Source organism: Microcaecilia unicolor, chromosome 10 (assembly GCF_901765095.1).
Source record: "Microcaecilia unicolor chromosome 10, aMicUni1.1, whole genome shotgun sequence".
NCBI lineage: Eukaryota > Metazoa > Chordata > Amphibia > Gymnophiona > Siphonopidae > Microcaecilia > Microcaecilia unicolor.
In genome coordinates, this window is record NC_044040.1 from 38,637,151 (window position 1) to 38,654,754 (window position 17,604).

Genomic DNA, 17,604 nt, shown 5'->3' on the forward strand with positions numbered 1-17,604 from the left:
AACGCCTATCTTTTGTATTTGACCTAACAATAATCATGTGGTGCATTATCAAATGCTGCGGTAAGATCAAGCTGTATCCAAAGGGCATTATAGCCCTGGTTCACTGTAACCTGTATACTTCTAGATAAGTGCTTTAGACTGGTTCTCCAGATAACCACAGTAAATTGCTCTAAATAAAATATGGTTTTGTCTCTTGTAGACAAGGGGTTGGTGCTTCCTATGTTAATTATTTGATCATACCATCTTCCTAATAAATGAAAATAAGACCAATATTCCAAAGGTTCCTTCAATAGTCAATAGGTCATGCCTCAGTATAAAGCACATTTTTAAAAAATGCAGAGCCTTTCTTTAATGCTACAAAACTGAATTATAATGATGAGTAACAAATACCTTCAGACAATCTTAGATTGCACATTTTGAAACATGAGCTATTGTACATTACTTTGTAGTCCATAAAGTACTTCTGTATTCTGTGCAGATAGTGTATGTGGAGTTGCACTTGTATGTTGTTTTTTTGTCATTGTTTTACATTATTATTACCATACTGAAGGAGAGAAACAAGCACAGCTAATTTTGTTAAATCAAGTTAGGTTCAACACTAAGGTCCCCGTTTACTAAGCTGCTCTAGAGGCGTGTTAGTGCTTTAGCGCGCGCTAACTGTGTAGGCGCACACAATATTCCTATGGGCACCTACACAGCGTGACTAATTTTGTGCACGAGCTAAAAACGCTAGCGCACCTTAGTAAACAAAGCCCCAAGTGAAGTCAGGCGGGGATGGGGGAAGGGGCTCAGTGAAATTTAAGGTTTGCTCTATTTTTCCTAATTAATGTTCATTCAAGTCATTGAGGTAAAAAAAAATTAGCAGACTTTGTAATTGTGTGGATCCAGCAATCTCAGACATTTAGGGTTGCAGTATGGCATCTTTTGACAGATGACTTTAAATGTTATTAAGAATGCTTCGGAATACGTGAACTTAGGTGATTAGGGTGAGGATCTAAAGCTCTAGTAATCCTTTTCAGAAGCTTCAAGAGCTTATTAATTTCAAAATAGCTTTTCAGAAATACATGGTTTCCAAAGCTCAGACAGCAAGCCAAGTATATCATTAATTCTATGAATATGCAGGGCTGACAGTTTAAGCATAATAATTGGAGTACATAGCTGTTTACTTAGAAATGTGTATTTGATTTCTTTAACTACCATTTACTGATGTGAGCTTAGACACGTCACTTTAGCCTCCTTGTGCTCGAGTTGTTTTTTTTTTTTTTTAAGGCAGAGGGATTTTAATCATCTTTATTAATATCTATAGCATTTGGCACAAAAATGGCAAGCCATACATATTTCAAAGTATGTCACAGAACTAAAAATTTGTCATGCTTCATTTTTCAGCATTGTTGAGGCACATAGGCTAGATTTCTTATCTCCCTCCCGTAAAAGACTTGTCTACCATTTTGCATGCTAAACCTGCAGAAGTTAGATGTTAGACAGCTTTGTTGTCCTACATTATGTTTGCATGCTGGCCTTATAAGAGTGTCTTACTTAAAACCACACATGAGATTCAGACTGCTTTGATTGAAAAGAGCAGAAGTCCATTTTTGGGACCCTTGGTAACGTTTGTTAAAATTTGATACTCTGGCTTATACTAGTCACAGCCATGTACAATAGTAAAAATATATATAAAAGAAAGGAACTTGAAAGGCTTAAAAAGGAGAGCATCTAATCCACCTATACAAAGTAATCAAAAACAGCCATAAACTTATTCATATTTCTAGGCACTGAATATTGCTCTACCCCTTCGAAATCTATCAAACACAATCTTAAAAAATTTTAAAACTACCTTCTGCATGAATAGAAATAGGAAGTTTATTCTCAAGAGAGGGAACTAACCAGAAAAGCAAATTCTTGTGTTGTCACCCACTGAACCTTAGAAGAGTGAAGTGTCACTATCCTAAAATCAGCGAATGACTTTAGAGCTGTGATAGACACAGCTTTCCATTTCCTACTCTTATTTTCCTACTCATCTTACTCCTAACCTCTCTCATTCCTTCTCTCTCATTCTTTCCCCAGCCTCCTATTCTCCTGTTATTCACCCACTTTCTAATCCCCCTGTCCTTTCTCTGTACTTCTCTTCTCCCCAGCCTCATCTTCATTTTTCTGTTTCTCATTCCCTAAACAGCACCAGCTCCTTCCCTGTTGCTCATCCCTTTACTCCCTTTACGCCCCAGTGTTTCAGTTCACCTTTTACCTCCCCCATTTCTGCCTTCTTCAAAATCTTGCCTCCTTCTTTTGTCCCTCACCAACTCCATAGCTCTTTGGCCTTTTTAACTGTCTCTCAAACCCTCCAGATCCTTCAAACCATCTCCTCTCCCAATATTTCATCACCTAATCTCACAGCCCTACTCACACCCCTCACCCAATCAACTAGTCCTCATTGTCCAAATCCCTAGTCAGTTTCTTAATCCAATTTTCTCCCCCCCCCAAGTCCCTGTATCCTTACACAAGCCCCGAGTCCCCATTTACACCTTTAGTATCCACCCAGTGTTATAGGATCGGTCATCTTTTGATCTCCCACCCAGTTTTAGTCTGCACCTAAATCTGTGTCTCTTCTCTTGATTTCCTGTGTCCTTTCCCCAATATCTGCCTTCCCTACCGTCTTCTCCCCTTTCCCCAGCATTAATCCTGCCATTGCTCCTTTACTCCAGCATCCGTGCCTATGCCTTTCCCTCTCAACTTTTGCTTATATATGCTCTTGCTTCTTCCCCCCCCACCCCCGCACACAATCTAAGTCCTCCTTTCCATTCTCGCTCACCTAATATCTGCAAATATCCCCTCATTATCAGCCTGTTTCCAGTCCCAGACCCCCTGCATTGTACAGTTGTCTTCCAATCCCAGCTCCTTTAGCCCCAACATTAGCTTCCTTTCAGCCCCCAGCATTAGCTCCAGCCAGCTGCCCTGCTGGACTAATATTTTTGCACAGTGGTGGGAGTATGTTGTTTCACTCCTGCCGCTGTCCTGCCGTGTTGCCTTTTTGAAAACATGAAGTCACTTCCTGTGAGAAACAAAGTACAACTCTTCTCCTTTTGAAAATGCAGCGGGGCCAATGGCACCAGCACAATGGTAATAGCAAAGCACGCTCCTGCTGCTGTGAAGAAGGTGAGCTATGATCAGGATCTTGGTGGCCCTTAAGATTGGGCTTCCTTGCTCATAACTATTAGTGAAATCACACAGTTGTGTAACCAAATGCTGTAGTTGGCCAGTGAACAAAAATGACGTAACTTTAACATTTTGCTTATTAGGGGCCCTGCTTACTAAGGTGCGTTAGTGTTTTTAGCTCACCTACACTTAGCGCTCACACTAACCATGTAGGCATTTATAGGGATATTGTAGGCACATACATGGTTAACGTGTGTTAAAAACATCAATGTGCCTATAACGCTGCTTAGTAAATAGGGCCCTTAATGTTATATTTATGTCACCTAGTCATATTAATGCTCTATGCAGCATACAATAAATAGTTAAAATGCATAGAAGACAAAACATATAAGCAAAACATAGATGTTATAATAAGGCTTTGGAAGATTATTGTCTTGCTTAGCCAGTGTGTTGAATGAAATGTAGAGGAAAAGAGGGAATATATGACTCATCAATCAGGTCAATGGGATTTAAAGAAAAAAAAAATAAATTCAAGCTAGGGGGAAATAAAGGCTATGATTTAATTTTCCACTTTCACTACGAAAAATGTTGTCAGTCTTACATATAGTCATATTGTAGGTTTGAGGTATTGCACATGATCAAAAAGTTAGATATGCCATTTACATTTATTTTCATTTTGTCGTGGTCTGGTCAGACCATTTGTGCAGCTCATCATTACTGCCTTAATAGCTGCAAAAATCTAATTTAGTGGGGCCTTTAATGAAAAAATATTTGCTTTTTATTTATAATTCATAATTACATGTCTGCATTTATCCTGCAGAGCATTTTGAAGCCAAAAGGAAATATTCATAATCACCGGATAAAACTTTCTTATAAATACAGTTTTTCCTTGAATATTTTTGTCCCTGTTGTGCATTTATTTGATTTGTATCTGTATTGTTAAGAAGAATGTGGTAAATTTCTTACTATCTTTTTATAAATATAGTATGAAGTTATTGGGGAGGACAAAAAAAAAAATGATAAAACCAAGTCACAAAACTTATAAAGGAAGGAAAGTACAAATTAGCTCTCCTTAGACATTAGCCCTCCTTAGGCATAACAGAGGAGTTCAGTTCTTTCAAGGCAAAAAAAAAAAAAACAGGAAAAACAAGGGTTTTTCCTCTACGTTATGGCCATTTTTACTACAGCCGTAAACATAGGCTTTTTGTATAAATGGCCATGTGCTAATGTTAAACTATAGTTATTATAAGGGAACTGGTTTCCTCACAAGTCTATACATATAAATATAGAAACTCAGTTACAAATATGTAAGCATAAGAGTATCCTTTCTGGAGGAAAACACCTCGAGAAGCACCTCTCCCGTTTTTATAGCAGGATGAGGGCTAGGACTTCATCATCGGCGGCTAAAAACCTCCTTATTTTTAATGTTTTTCAATTTCTAAATGAATACACAACACTGCCGTACAGTCATAGAAGATTACTTAACTTAGGCAGGCAAGCGGCCTTCTTCAACCAAGCCATTCCTATTTGACTTTTGAACGGGGATTTGGCAACTCTTTAATGAGATTCAATATGACATATGCACATTATCTTCTCATAACAAGGCGGTGGCCGTAGCTAGAAGGTTGCTAGGCTGTATAGAGAGAGGTATGACCAGTAGAAGAAAGGAGATGTTGATGCCCTTGTATAAGTCGTTGATGAGGCCCCATCTGGAGTATTGTGTTCAATTTTGGAGGCCGTATCTTGCTAAGGATGTAAAAAGAATTGAAGCGGTGCAAAGAAAAGCTACAAGAATGGTATGGGATTTGCATTACAAGACGTATGAGGAGAGACTTGCTGACCTGAACATGTGTACCCTGGAGGAAAGGAGAAACAGGGGTGATATTATACAGACATTCAGATATTTGAAAGGTATTAATCCGCAAATGAACCTTTTCCGTAGATGGGAAGGCAGTAGAACTAGAGGACATGAGACGGGGGGGGGGGGGCAGATTAATTTCAAAAGGCTGATGCTTTCCAAAATTTTTTGTGTATGTTCCTCCTCTGTTGAAGCCTCCTTTGTCATTGGTGTGACCCCTGACGCAGGTGCGGTAGCATCGAAACACGGCCCGTGTCGGGTGTTCGATAACTCTTTAATGAGATTCAATATGACATATGCACATTATCTTCTCATAATTCATGTCTCAAACTATTAGCACTGCCTGTCTTTTCTTTTTTGTAGTACTCTTGTTTTTCTTCGTACTCTTTTTGTCATTTTGCAAAGTGGTCTCCATACATACTGCTAAAATACACTTACAGTACTTAGAATTTTGCAGTTTCTATTTCATCTGTTTCATTTTTTTTCTAGATTTGTTCATAGACATGTTTCCTCTTTTATTCCCTTTATAGCACACTTGCATACTTTTTCTATTTTATTTCCAGTTCACCATTTTTGTTCCTTTTTGTACTTGATACCACTGCCCATCTTTTTTCTTCCAATATTATTTCATATTTTCTTCCTTAAGTACTTTTCATTGCTCATTCCTTAATCTCTATATGGATATTGTCTTATGGATGCGAGATCTCCATCTCTTGCAGCATAATGTATGTTTTTAGAATATAAGTTAATTTCTTTTTATTGTAGACTTGACCTATGTGTAGTATCTTTTTGAGTCATCAACTACTACATTTGGGTGTTGTAATACATATACAGGTTAGTTCTCACATTGTGGTATTATATATATGGTCATATATAATTTATACACTTTTTAAGCACATATGTATGTACTATATGTAACAAATACATTTTCTTTTAAAATGTTAAGTTCTGTTCATATTTGCATATAGTTTTCTAAGCTACTTGTTTCAATGTTTTAATATTTTCTTTTAGTATCTTTTTTTTTAAATGTTTGTCATTTTATTCATTTCTCTTTTGTTACTAATTATGTTATAAAGGGTCATTTATATTTGTATGCATGTATGTTGATTTGTTTTATCTGTAAACTTTAGACTCCTGAGGCAGGCACTGTTGCTGAAACACAGTGCAGTGTCGAGTCGATTTCATTTGTGGAAAGTAAATATTACTTTCTCTGTCTTCTGGGCCTCTTTAGAAGAATTTTGTTGGTCACGCTATGCCCCCTTCTGACTTGTTTTGTTCATAGCAGATCTTGTTTCTCCATTCCACATTGCAGATTAGTAATAGCTGGATGAGGGCAGGCACTATATACAAATCAAAATATAAGCCAGAAATAACTTTAAGAACTCTGAAGCCTTTTACTAAAGTTCAGCAGGTTTTGAAGTTGTTTACACGCGTAACAAAAAAATTAACATGCAGTAACTGCAAAGCCTTTGCTGTAAATGCAGGAAGCGTGTCCAGCATCTGCCCTGCATTTACTCACAGCACTGCATTACGTACAGTTGCAAATAGCACGTGAACAACCACTGTACTTGCCACTGTATGTAACGCAGTGCTGGCCCAACCATAAATGCATTTTAAAAGTCTGGTAAGGCGGCACTCTCCCTGTGAACCCTTCAACAGCATCTAATCCCTACCCCACACTCCCAATGATGTTCCAAGTTTATTTAATAGCTTTTGATATACCACCCAGTATAAAACTTCGAGTGGTGTTTATATGTCCCGAAAAGAAAAATATAAAATTAAAAAGGAAAGGAAATTACATTCTTAAAGAGAGGGAGAGCAAACAGTAGTGCTCCTATGTAATCAGTCCTGCAAATCTCTCATCCCAGCTCCCCCACCCCCAAGGACACCAAATGGGAGAATCTTGAAATGGAAAGGTCTTGAACCCAGATTTGAATTTCTGAAATGAGCACTCTAGATAGAGATAACCGGGAAAGTAGGAGCTGCAACATTGTGTTTATTTTTGAGCAGTGGGGTATGTCTAAATGAGGGAACTATGAGACAGTTTGCTATGAAGATCTCTAAGTTGTCTGCAAAGAGCATATGACATTAAAAGTGATATAGTGGTATCTCAGAATAGTGACTTTATTTAGGGGCCCTTTTACTAAAGAGTTTTAAGTCCAAGTGCATGCTTAGTGTGCAAGAAAAGGCTTACCACAAAATGCATTAATGTTTTGTGGTATTTTACCTGTTAGAATGCAGTAAACTGTGTATTAGCTATTTTTATTAAATATACAGGGGGCGTGCCATAGGCAGAGAATAGGTGTGCTAGCATGTTAACATTAGTGCGCTAACTGGATGATATAGAGTTAATGCAGGAGCATTTAGCACCTTCTAAATAGGAGTTCAAATTTCACAGGTACCCTGCTAATGTGAACATTAGTACATTATCTGCAAAAAAAAAAGCTTTACAAATAGGCTGTGCTAAATCTGGGCTTAATGCATGGGAAAGTTCCACGTTACAATGCGCCCAGATTTAAGCACACCTTAGTCAAAGGGCCTTTTAGTTATTGGGATTTATTATCCCATGCTCCCTCCCAAAACCTAGCCCCCAGCACACCCTGCCAGGATAAGCATGCCCCCTTCCATATACAACCCTGGATGACCCCAGTTTTGGATACAGGCACCGATCCAGGAAGCAGCAAAGGGGGATAGCTGCCAGACAGAACCCACTGCCCACCAATACTGACCCCGGTAAGTCCCGGGGTGGGCAGGGTATAAATTAGGAGATGGGAGAGGGTAGGCCTGAAGGAGTGGGGCTATCCTGGTGGTGGGGGTCAATGTGTTGGGGTCTGGTGAATGTCACTGGTGTGCAGATTATGGATTTGGTGCTGTTGGCGGTGTTTGGAATTGGGGCTTGGGGGATAAGAGGATACTCTACCGTAATTCCATTGCCAGTGTGTTGTGCTACTGGACTGCCAATAGCATCTTCACTTATTACCTGCTGAAATGGTACTGATCATGCTTGCTGTCACAGCCAGACACACCTCCAGCCATCTATGTCATGTCCAAGTATGGTCTACTCCCACATTAGGCAGCTAATGTTGAATTTGTTTCTGACTGGCTGCCTTTGTAACAAAGGAGACAGTAGTACGAGGCTGCAGTACCATCTACATTGGTACTGCTTTAGCTGCTTAACACAACTTAGTAAACGGGCACCTCTGGGGTTTTTTTTTTTTTTTTTTTTTTTTAAGGGAGAGAATACATCACAAAGGTACCGTGCATGAAAAATACTAACATTTTTGTAATGGAAAATAAATATAAATATTAAAAATTGATGACAATGTTAAAAATGCAAAAGAAAGCAAGGGGCCCCAAAGAGAAATTTGAACAAACATGATGGTACTTCATAAAACATGGGTGTCTTACTAAAACGTTACATAGAATATGTGTACAGGATGCATCAGCAGCTCAAGAGAGTTGAGAAAATAATTCTCTAAATAAAAACAGTTCTTTGAAACAAAGAAGATAAAGGTCAAATAAAAGGCCAATAATTATAAATAAGAAAACAATAGTAAAAAAATATATACATATAAGAAATCCTATATAATAATTCTCACCACCAACGTTCTAAAGTAGCTGCCTGTGTCCGTGGCTCCTGCAGTTGCTGAGCTAGGCTCCGTAGCCAGGCTGACGTCACTCAGAGCTGATTCCCAGGCAGGGGGAGGAGTAGTTTCCCTACTACTCCCCCTGCCTGGGAATCAGCTGTCAGTGCACCACTCCCTGCAACAGGACAAGCGCGGCACCGCAGACAAACCCCCCCCCCTCCCCTTGGTGCATCACCCAAGCCCCTCCCCCCCAAGCACATCAACCCCCCCCCCCCCGGCCACATCAACCCCCTCGCAGCCCCCGCACAATATGTCACTAACCCACTCACAACACCCCTCTCACTCCCGCTGCCCGTAGGCTTCATAATAGCCCATGGTAACGCGACATCACAAGTAGGGACCAAGCACAGGACAGAAAGCAATTTCCTACTTCAGCACCGCGAGATATATCGCCCCCCCCCCACTAACGAAAGTCAGAAGCACAGTTTCCCCAAGAAAAGCCTGCTTACTCTGCCGAGTGGCTTTCCCAGCACTCCCCGGCACCAGGACACAAGTTCGTCAACTGCCCGTCCACCACCCACGAGGTCGCCACCGCACCCCCCCCCCCCCCCACGAGGTCGCCGCAGCCACTGCTCCACCCTCCACCCCCCAACAAGTTCTCAACCTAGGCTCTGCCACTTTCCCTCCAGTCCCGCCCACCAAACACAGACCTGCAAAGTCCGGCCGCTAGAAAAACAAAAACAGCTGTGCAGCCGCTCCTCTAGCCTCTCACGTCACTGCCCCTGGAGTAGACCCCGGAGGAGCATAGCGCGACATGAAAGAGGTGAGAGGAGCGGATGGAAAGCCGACAGAGGCCTAAAAACAGTTCAGGGGGGCAAGCCAACTGCTTTTCCACTTGCAACTTCTTTCTGATTATGGTTAGGCGGGCTGTCCCTAGAAGGTTTGTCTCCAGCAGGTAATGGTGAACTTCAGTGCTCTAATTATGTACTTTTTCTCATCAGACTATGGCTAAACTCTCAGTGAAAACCAACATTTCTGCTTATGATAAAATTCAATATCAGAATAGGGAGGGGGTCCTGAGACCAGGGAGGGGGTCCTGACACCAGAGGGGAGGGGTGGTCCTCAGACCAGAGTGGAGGGGGTCCACAGACCTCAGAGAGGGGGGGAGGAGGGGGAGAGGGAGGAGGTCCTGAGACCAGACAGGGAGGAGGAGGGGGGGAAGGAGGTCCTGAGAACAGAGAGGGGGAGGGGGTCCTGAGACCACAGAGGAAGGGGGGAGGTGTATCTGCCACACACACACTCTCTCTCACAGTCAGTGTCTTTCTCTCTCTCTCACACACTGTCTCTCACACACTCTGTGTCTCACAGTGTATCACATTCACTCTCTATGTGTCACACAGTCACTCTCAAACACTCTCTTGATTTCATACACTCGGTCTCACAGAGAGTCTGTGTATCGCACACATACTCTCACACTCCATCTGTCTCACACACACTCCCTCTCACAGACACACTCGCACCTACACTCTTTCTCTATCACATGCACACACACTTACACATTCACTCTCTCTCACACAGTCACTCTCACACACACTCTCTCAAACATACACACTGCGAGGAAAACCTTGCTAGCGCCCGTTTCATTTGTGTCAGAAACGGGCCTTTTTTACTAGTATGTAATAAAATATATCATTAAAATATTGATGCCTAATAAATATTACAATATAAAACCACCACCATGGGGAAGTGTTGCCCTCACCCCTTAAAAAAGGGAGGGGGGGACAAGAAATGCTAAAATCAATTTCCTGGTTCACCAATTTTTTTGTATTTTATGTCTGTAATTTTGAGTTTTGTATTACACTACTGCTCTGTGTTAACATGTGTAATAAGTTTTAAAATTGTTCTTATTTTCAGTGACTGTAATGGATGCATGTTAGATCCAAACTGTGGTTTCTGCTATCAGGCGAACAAGTCAAACATTGTTGAGTCTTCATGTGTTCCTGTTGATAAAAAGTTTAACGTGAAAGCTGCTTTGGGCAGGTATGTAAATAACTTACATTTTTCCGGTTTTTTTCTTTTTTTTTTTTTTTTGAGCATTTCTCCACATCTGTGTTGATTGTCAACGTGGCAATGTATGTTATTGAGAACATATAATGGATGAATGTTAGATAATGCTGGTATTCTCAGTAATCATAAGTGAGGGGTATTTCTGTAAATCGCAAGTTAACTATGGAAACTCCTCTCATGAGTAAGCAATGAAAACAAGCCCTGTATCTGGTGCACCAAGTATGTATTATGTATAAGAGATCTAAAATTAAAGTGCATAAAAGCCATTGCTGAGATGGACTTAGGGAAAATCCACTGCTTAATTCTAGGATAAATGTATTGTACTGTTTTGGGATCTTGCCAGGTACTGGCCACTGTTGGAAACAGGATACTGGGCTTGATGGAATTCGGTCTGTCTCAGTATGGCAACGCTTATATTCTAAAAGTCTTTGCGTCCTTGGACATCTTTCACAGTTTTTCATGTGAAAGAACAATTTTAGAAATATTCAAAATGTAAGAAAGAATAAGAATCCAGAAAACTTTTTTTTTTCAGTATTCCTTGACTCAGTACTTCATGGAAGCCCCTTTTGCAGGAATAAGTTATGGTTCATTTATTTATTTATTTATTTTATTTATTTATGTTGATTTATATACCGTGTCTTATTGCAACTGCAAAACAGAACGGTTTACATATATATAAAAAAAATTAGTGTATACAAATAAACAAACATAGGAATTCCATTCATGACAGGAAAGCACAGCAACCAGGATAAACTACATAATAAATCAATACAAATTAAAATTCTAATATACAGTTAAGCTACCCCATTTTTCTTTTTCTTTTTTTAGGATAATGTCTACCAACTTTGTGTAATGGGATGGCGCAGTTTTTATTCATTTTTGTGATAGTATAGCTCAAGTTCTTTTATGTTGGACTGGAATTGTCTGTGGACTGCAGTCTTCAAATCTTACCACATAAGCTGTATTGGATTCAGTTTTGGGCTTTACCTGGGTGATTCAGGGACATTCACGTCTTTCTTGCTGAGTCTCTTCATTGTTACTTTTTCATGTCCTGCTGAAAAGGTGATTCTTCTCACACCAGTCCAGATATTTAGCAAACTGGAAAAACTTTTCCTGAATATTTTGCCTCTACTTTGTGCCATCATCTTTCCCTGAATCTTCACAAGCTTGCCTTTCCTTCCCTTCCCCTGTACTGCAAAGCATTTCTACCATATAATGTGGCTGCCAAGTTCTCGACTGTAGGGAGAGTGTTAACAGAATGATGTCTTGTGCACACTTACTTAGCATTGAGACCAAAGAGTTTCACCTTGGTCTGATCGGACTACAGATCCTTTTCCCAGATGCTGCAGTGCCCTTTAAATGTTTATTTGCAAATGCAGTGCAGCAGCACATTATGCTCCTAATTCTGTAAACAATGATACATTTAGCGTGCAAAGTTGCACACTGACACATAGAATAGTGTCAGTTGCTTGCATAACTTAATATAATTAGCTGACAATTGATGTTAACTACCAATTATTGGCTGCATTGTTACTGTAAATAAAAATGGTATTCAGCAGCTCTGGAAGAAATAGCTAACTGGGCTATTTTTTATCTGTGTTGTCCCAGGAAAACCTCTTATGCATAAAGAGATTGTATTCTGTTTTTTCTTTTTCTTTAGCTACCTTCTTTACATGTTTTATGTTGTACAGTGCTATTGCAAACATGGTATTGTATTCAATGCTGAATAAAGATCAGTTTAGTAAATAAGGAGCCCTTTTACTAAGGTATGGTGACTTTCGTTTGCACTAAGCCTAGATTTCTTACAGCATAAAAGTCTGAATGGAGGAGTATTGTCAGTGCAGTGGCCTGAGAACCAGGGAAATTAGGGGGGGGGGGGTCTTTTACAAAGGCGCGCTAGCTTTTTTAGTGTGCACTAATGATTAGCATGCACTAAACAGAGACACCTATAGAAATATGTGGGCGTAAAAGGACTCCTTTGTTTGATTTCCACTGCAGCTCCTTGTGACTCTGGGCAAGTCACTTATCCATCCATTGCCTCAGGTAGCAACGAGGTACCTGTATATAATATGTAAACCACTTTGATTGTAACCACAGAAAGGCAGTACATCAAATCCCATCCTGTTTCCCTTTCCTTTTATTTTTTACAGATTGTGCACTAATGTTCCCATGGTATCTGCAAAAAAAAAAAAAAAAGAGTGGAAACACTTACTGCCTGGTGTTTAGGAGGAGCTAAATACTCCTGTGTTAACTCTGTGTTATCCAGTTAGCATGTGCTAATATGAAAACACTAACTAGTTACATGCTTCCATACCCACTTTCCACCCATAACACGTTACCACAAAAAAAAAAAAGTTTCAAATATAGTTAACACACACATGGCACATACAAACAGGCAAAATACCACAAAATGCTTTAACACATTTTGCTGTAGCCTGTTTTTCCTGCTCTAAGCACTCAGGGCTTAACACCCTTTAATAAAAGGGCCCCTAAGTTTATTACAAGTTTGCTTAGAAATAATCAGCTTGTGCTGTTGGAGCCAATTCTGATGGGTGTACAGTTTTATAGTTGTATTAATTTTGGACTTAATCAGCAATATTTCAGTAATTTTGGCAGTCATATATCCCCGGATTCTATGTATGGTGGGCAAAATTGGGCACTGATCCGAGATGTGCTCCCAACTAAATTGGCTAATGAACCAATTAGTGCCAATAATTGAGTGCTAATTGGAACTTATTTGAATTTGTATGCACATCTTGCTATGCGCTGTTCTATAACAATGTGCACCCCAATCCCATTGTGTACATCTCAAAAGGGGGTGTGGCCAGAGGAGGTGCATGGACAGGTCAGGGGCATTCCAAAATGTGCGTGCGGTGTTATAGAATATTTTATTTATTTATTTATTGCATTTGTACCCCACATTATCCCACCTTTTTGCAGGCTCAATATTAGGGATGTATGCCCAAATTGGGCACCGAGAATTATACCTGGTTTAACTCCTGGTGCGCAACTTTGCTCACCGAAATAGGCACTCAATGCTATTCTATAACCGGCGCTCATCTTTGAGTGGCCTTTATTTTTCAGTATGCAAACACAGCAAAGGTGACACAATGAATGATGTGGAAAAACATCCACCGGACTCAGAGTTTACATTAGGAGTTTTATTCAAAAATATGTAATGGACTCGACACAAATCGTGTTTTGGCCACAAGGCCTGCCTCAGGAGTCCCTGTATAGTGTGCCAGTTGAACTTCTCAGTTCTATAGCGTCTGGACATAAAGTAACCTAATGTCTATCGTGGCAAACACTGGAGCGTGCACTACTAGGTCAGAGTAAAATATAACAAACACAAGAGTGCACTTCCCACTTGAATCTAGCCCATATTGTATTGTACTTTAAAATATATATATATATAACTTCCTGATATATATCATTTCTCCTAGACCTGCAATAATTTCATTGCTTTCCTTAAACCCACCAGAGGATACTAATGTGTATGAAAAGAAAGAGAACTGACTGACATAAATTATAAGCCACAACCCAAGAGTCTACACTTGAGGCATATGGTATCTAATACTGAATAGATATTTATTTAAAAGGACACTGTTTTGAGAACAATTTTCAAGCCATTGAACTTGATATTCTGAAAATTGCTCTCTTCAGAACAACTAAAAGGTGCATGCAAGAGTAAGAACCAGGCGCACCCATTAAAGGGGGGCCGACCACAACCGGGCTGAAGGCCAGCGAAGACAGAAGTGTGGGGGAGGGTACAGGGAGGGCCTAGCTAGAGAGCAGAGGTAGTAGTGGGAGGGAAACAAGGGGTAGCAAGGGGAGGGGGCAGGAAAGAAGGGGAGGAGCAAGGGAGGAGGAGAGAGGAATTTGAGCTGCACAGGAAGTCCTTTTGAATTTGGAAGCAGGAGTTGTGTGGAAAATTATCAAGTTGATGCAAATGGTAGGCTTGCATGTGAGCAGCCTTGTTATAAGGAATCAACGTGTATACAGCTTGTCTCCTGGCTTCGGCGGCCGGGAGGCCTAGAGCGTCATTTTGTAAATGTGGTAGGTGCCTCCTTCAACGGGAAACAACGTGTATACAGCTTGTCTCCTGGCTTGGGAGGCCTAGAACGTCATTTTGTAAATGTGGTAGGTGCCTCCTTCAACGGGAGACACCAAGTGACGACGGGTGCTTGGAAAACAGCACAGGGGGCCACAGGGGCTTGGTACGGCTTGGCCTGTGGCCCAAAATATTCAACTACGTGTAGAAGCTGTGTACCCGGGTAGAAATGCATGCTGGCATAATGATTAGTAGAAGATGTAATGTAATTTGTTTAAGTTGTAACAATTTTGATGTTCCTGGCTGCGGCCAAAATAAATCCAATTCTATCGAAGATACGGCTTGTAGTGTGGTATTGAAGGGGGCGGGGGTTGATACGTCTGAGTGTGTGCCGAATGCCCAAGTTGTGAAGCATGCATGCTTTCAGATGTATTAAAGTGTATTTAGGTAGGGAAGTAATGTACACAGAATGGAATTTTCAAATGTGTATACCTACTTTATCTCTTGTTTTACCTGCAAGAGATGTGAAGTTCTTAAGTACTTTTGTCACTAGGTACCTGGGTAAGTAAGCTTTTTTTTTTTTTTAGATCTACACTTTTTTTTCCTAAATTACCCCTCAGGTCTAAAACTACTCTGAGCTTGAAACTGAACATGCTAGGTCACCTTAATACATAGGCCATTGATATGATCAAGAGACCAGTAGCACTTTGTAGATTAACAAATTTATTGAGGCTCAATCTTTTGAGGACAAAAGTTCATTTCAGCTCTGACAAAGTGGACTCTTGTCCTTGAAAGCTCATGTCTAAGTAAATTGATTAGTATATTAAGGTACCCGCCAACCTCTGTAAGTTGTTTTTTTTGTTGTTGTTGTTTGTTTTTTGGTGCTTCAGACAACATGCCTACCCCTCTGTTTTGATGTTTGACCCAGATGCCTTTAGAAAATATTGCAGTAAAAAGCAAGTTAATGTGCAAGATTACTATAGTGGCCTAGTGGTTAGTGCAGTGGACTTTGATCCTGGGGAACTGAGTTTGATTCCCACTGCAGCTCTTTGTGACTCTGGGCAAGTCACTTAACCCTCCATTGCCCCTGGTACAAATAGTACCTGAATATAATATGTAAACCGCTTTGAATGTAGTTGCAATAAACCACAGAAAGGCGGTCCCATTTCCCTTTCACTATAAATGGTTTCCTTATGATTGAACACCCACCACATTTTGCTTTGTTCTTGGACAAGCAGTCCTTCGTGTTCTCACAGATGAGTGACATCATCCAATGAAGCCAGATGCTTATGTGGACTAGCTATGTGTAGAACTTTCTAGCAGCACCACACGTGTAGGTGCCTTCCCACCTGATGCGCAAGCGCCATGGCCTCAGTCTTAGCTTTTCTGCGGAGCTGAAAGGACTTCAGCATGACTTCAGCTTTTCAAGTGCCTTCCCATGTGGTTCCTTACCGCGTTATTTCTTTATTTTTCTCAGAGGTTTTTTTTCTGTGTTCCTTGTTTCCTTTTATTTCTCTTACTATTTTGCAGCATTTTTAAAGTTTCCTTTGTTTTCCACATTTAGCTAGGCCTATAGTATGGCTGGAGCTCCAACCTGAATTTGGCTGCTGCCCTGCTTTTTAATGTCACATCCAGACTCTGATATGGGTGTGGGAATGCACAGACTCTCATGGCTGCATGTTTCTAACCTAGAACCAGCAGTTCAGTTGAGGTTAGTGCACGTGCTAAGGGGGCAATCTTTTCGGGGATAAGATGGAATAGGTTGCTGATCATATCAAGAATCGTACCAACACCATCCACACTGTCATGGCACCCTCCATCTTCCACTAGAAAATTTTTGAGTGGGACTAGGTGGCAGTCCTATTACTGTGAATGGCATAGGTTTACGCCTCATTCCACCCAGGCATTCCAGGCCCCTCATCCCAGACCTCACCATCCCTGCACCCTGAATCCCTAACAGGCTTTCAAAGTAGAGGATAGGATTTTGACTGGCTGCTGCAGAGCATAGCCATACTCCAAGTAACTGTCCCAGATGACATACTGGTAGGGGGCAGACTGGATTTTTATCATCATCAGAGTCCATCTCGGTTACGCCCTGAATTAGCATCAAAGACCACCAAATTGCCCACCAAATATATCTTATTTCAGCTCTCAGCACAAACAGGTATTTCTAGAGGAAATCTCCACCCTTCTACTGGCTAATGTGGTCGAACCCATGCCACCTGGGGAAAAAGGGAAGGGATTCTAGTCCAGGTTCTTCCTTTTGCCCAAGAAAATGAGAGGATTCTGTTCCTTCTTAGATTTAAGGGCTCTAAACAAGTTTTTGATCAAAGAAAAATTCAGGATGAGTCCCCTGGGCACTGTTCTATCCATGATTCAGGCAAACCATTGGCTATGCTCTCTGGACTTAAAGGATGCCTTCACCCACATTTCGATATTCCCCAGTCACAGGAAGAGTATCTGGTTCTGTGTGAGGAAACACCACCACCAATATCGCGTTCTGCCATTTGGCCTTGTTATAAGCTCCAAGTGTATTCACCAAATGTTTAGCAGTAGTTGCAGCATGTCTATGCAAATTTGGAGTGTATGTGTTTCCTTAACTGGACAAGTGGCTGATCAAGAGCATGTTGCAGGAAGGAGTGACAGTCAATGTGCTTAACTATTCAGGTGTTGGAGCTACTAGGGTTTGTCATCCAACTACCCTATGTCCTACCTTCATCCAGTTCACCAGTAGGAGTACATACTGATGTGACAGCCAGTTTGGGCAGGCAGTCTGAAGAATTTGTTCAATGTCTAGAATCCAGCTCCACCCACCGAGGCACAGTTTCTGTTTTGTTCTAGGCTTCATCTCTACAGCTAGTATGTAAATAGTTTCAGGTTGGTTAAATTAC

The 17,604-nt window shown here is 40.8% G+C and overlaps 1 protein-coding gene across 2 annotated transcripts in view; it reads left to right on the forward strand.

The window, feature by feature from the left end:
• The window catches only part of SLC2A13 (solute carrier family 2 member 13), a 277,867-nt gene that overhangs the window by 182,955 nt on the left and 77,308 nt on the right, over positions 1-17,604 (forward strand). For both annotated transcript variants that reach the window (XM_030215885.1, XM_030215884.1), the window contains exon 7: positions 10,510-10,635. In XM_030215885.1, coding sequence (XP_030071745.1) covers positions 10,510-10,635 — 126 coding nt within the window. The remainder of the gene's footprint in view (positions 1-10,509; positions 10,636-17,604) is intronic.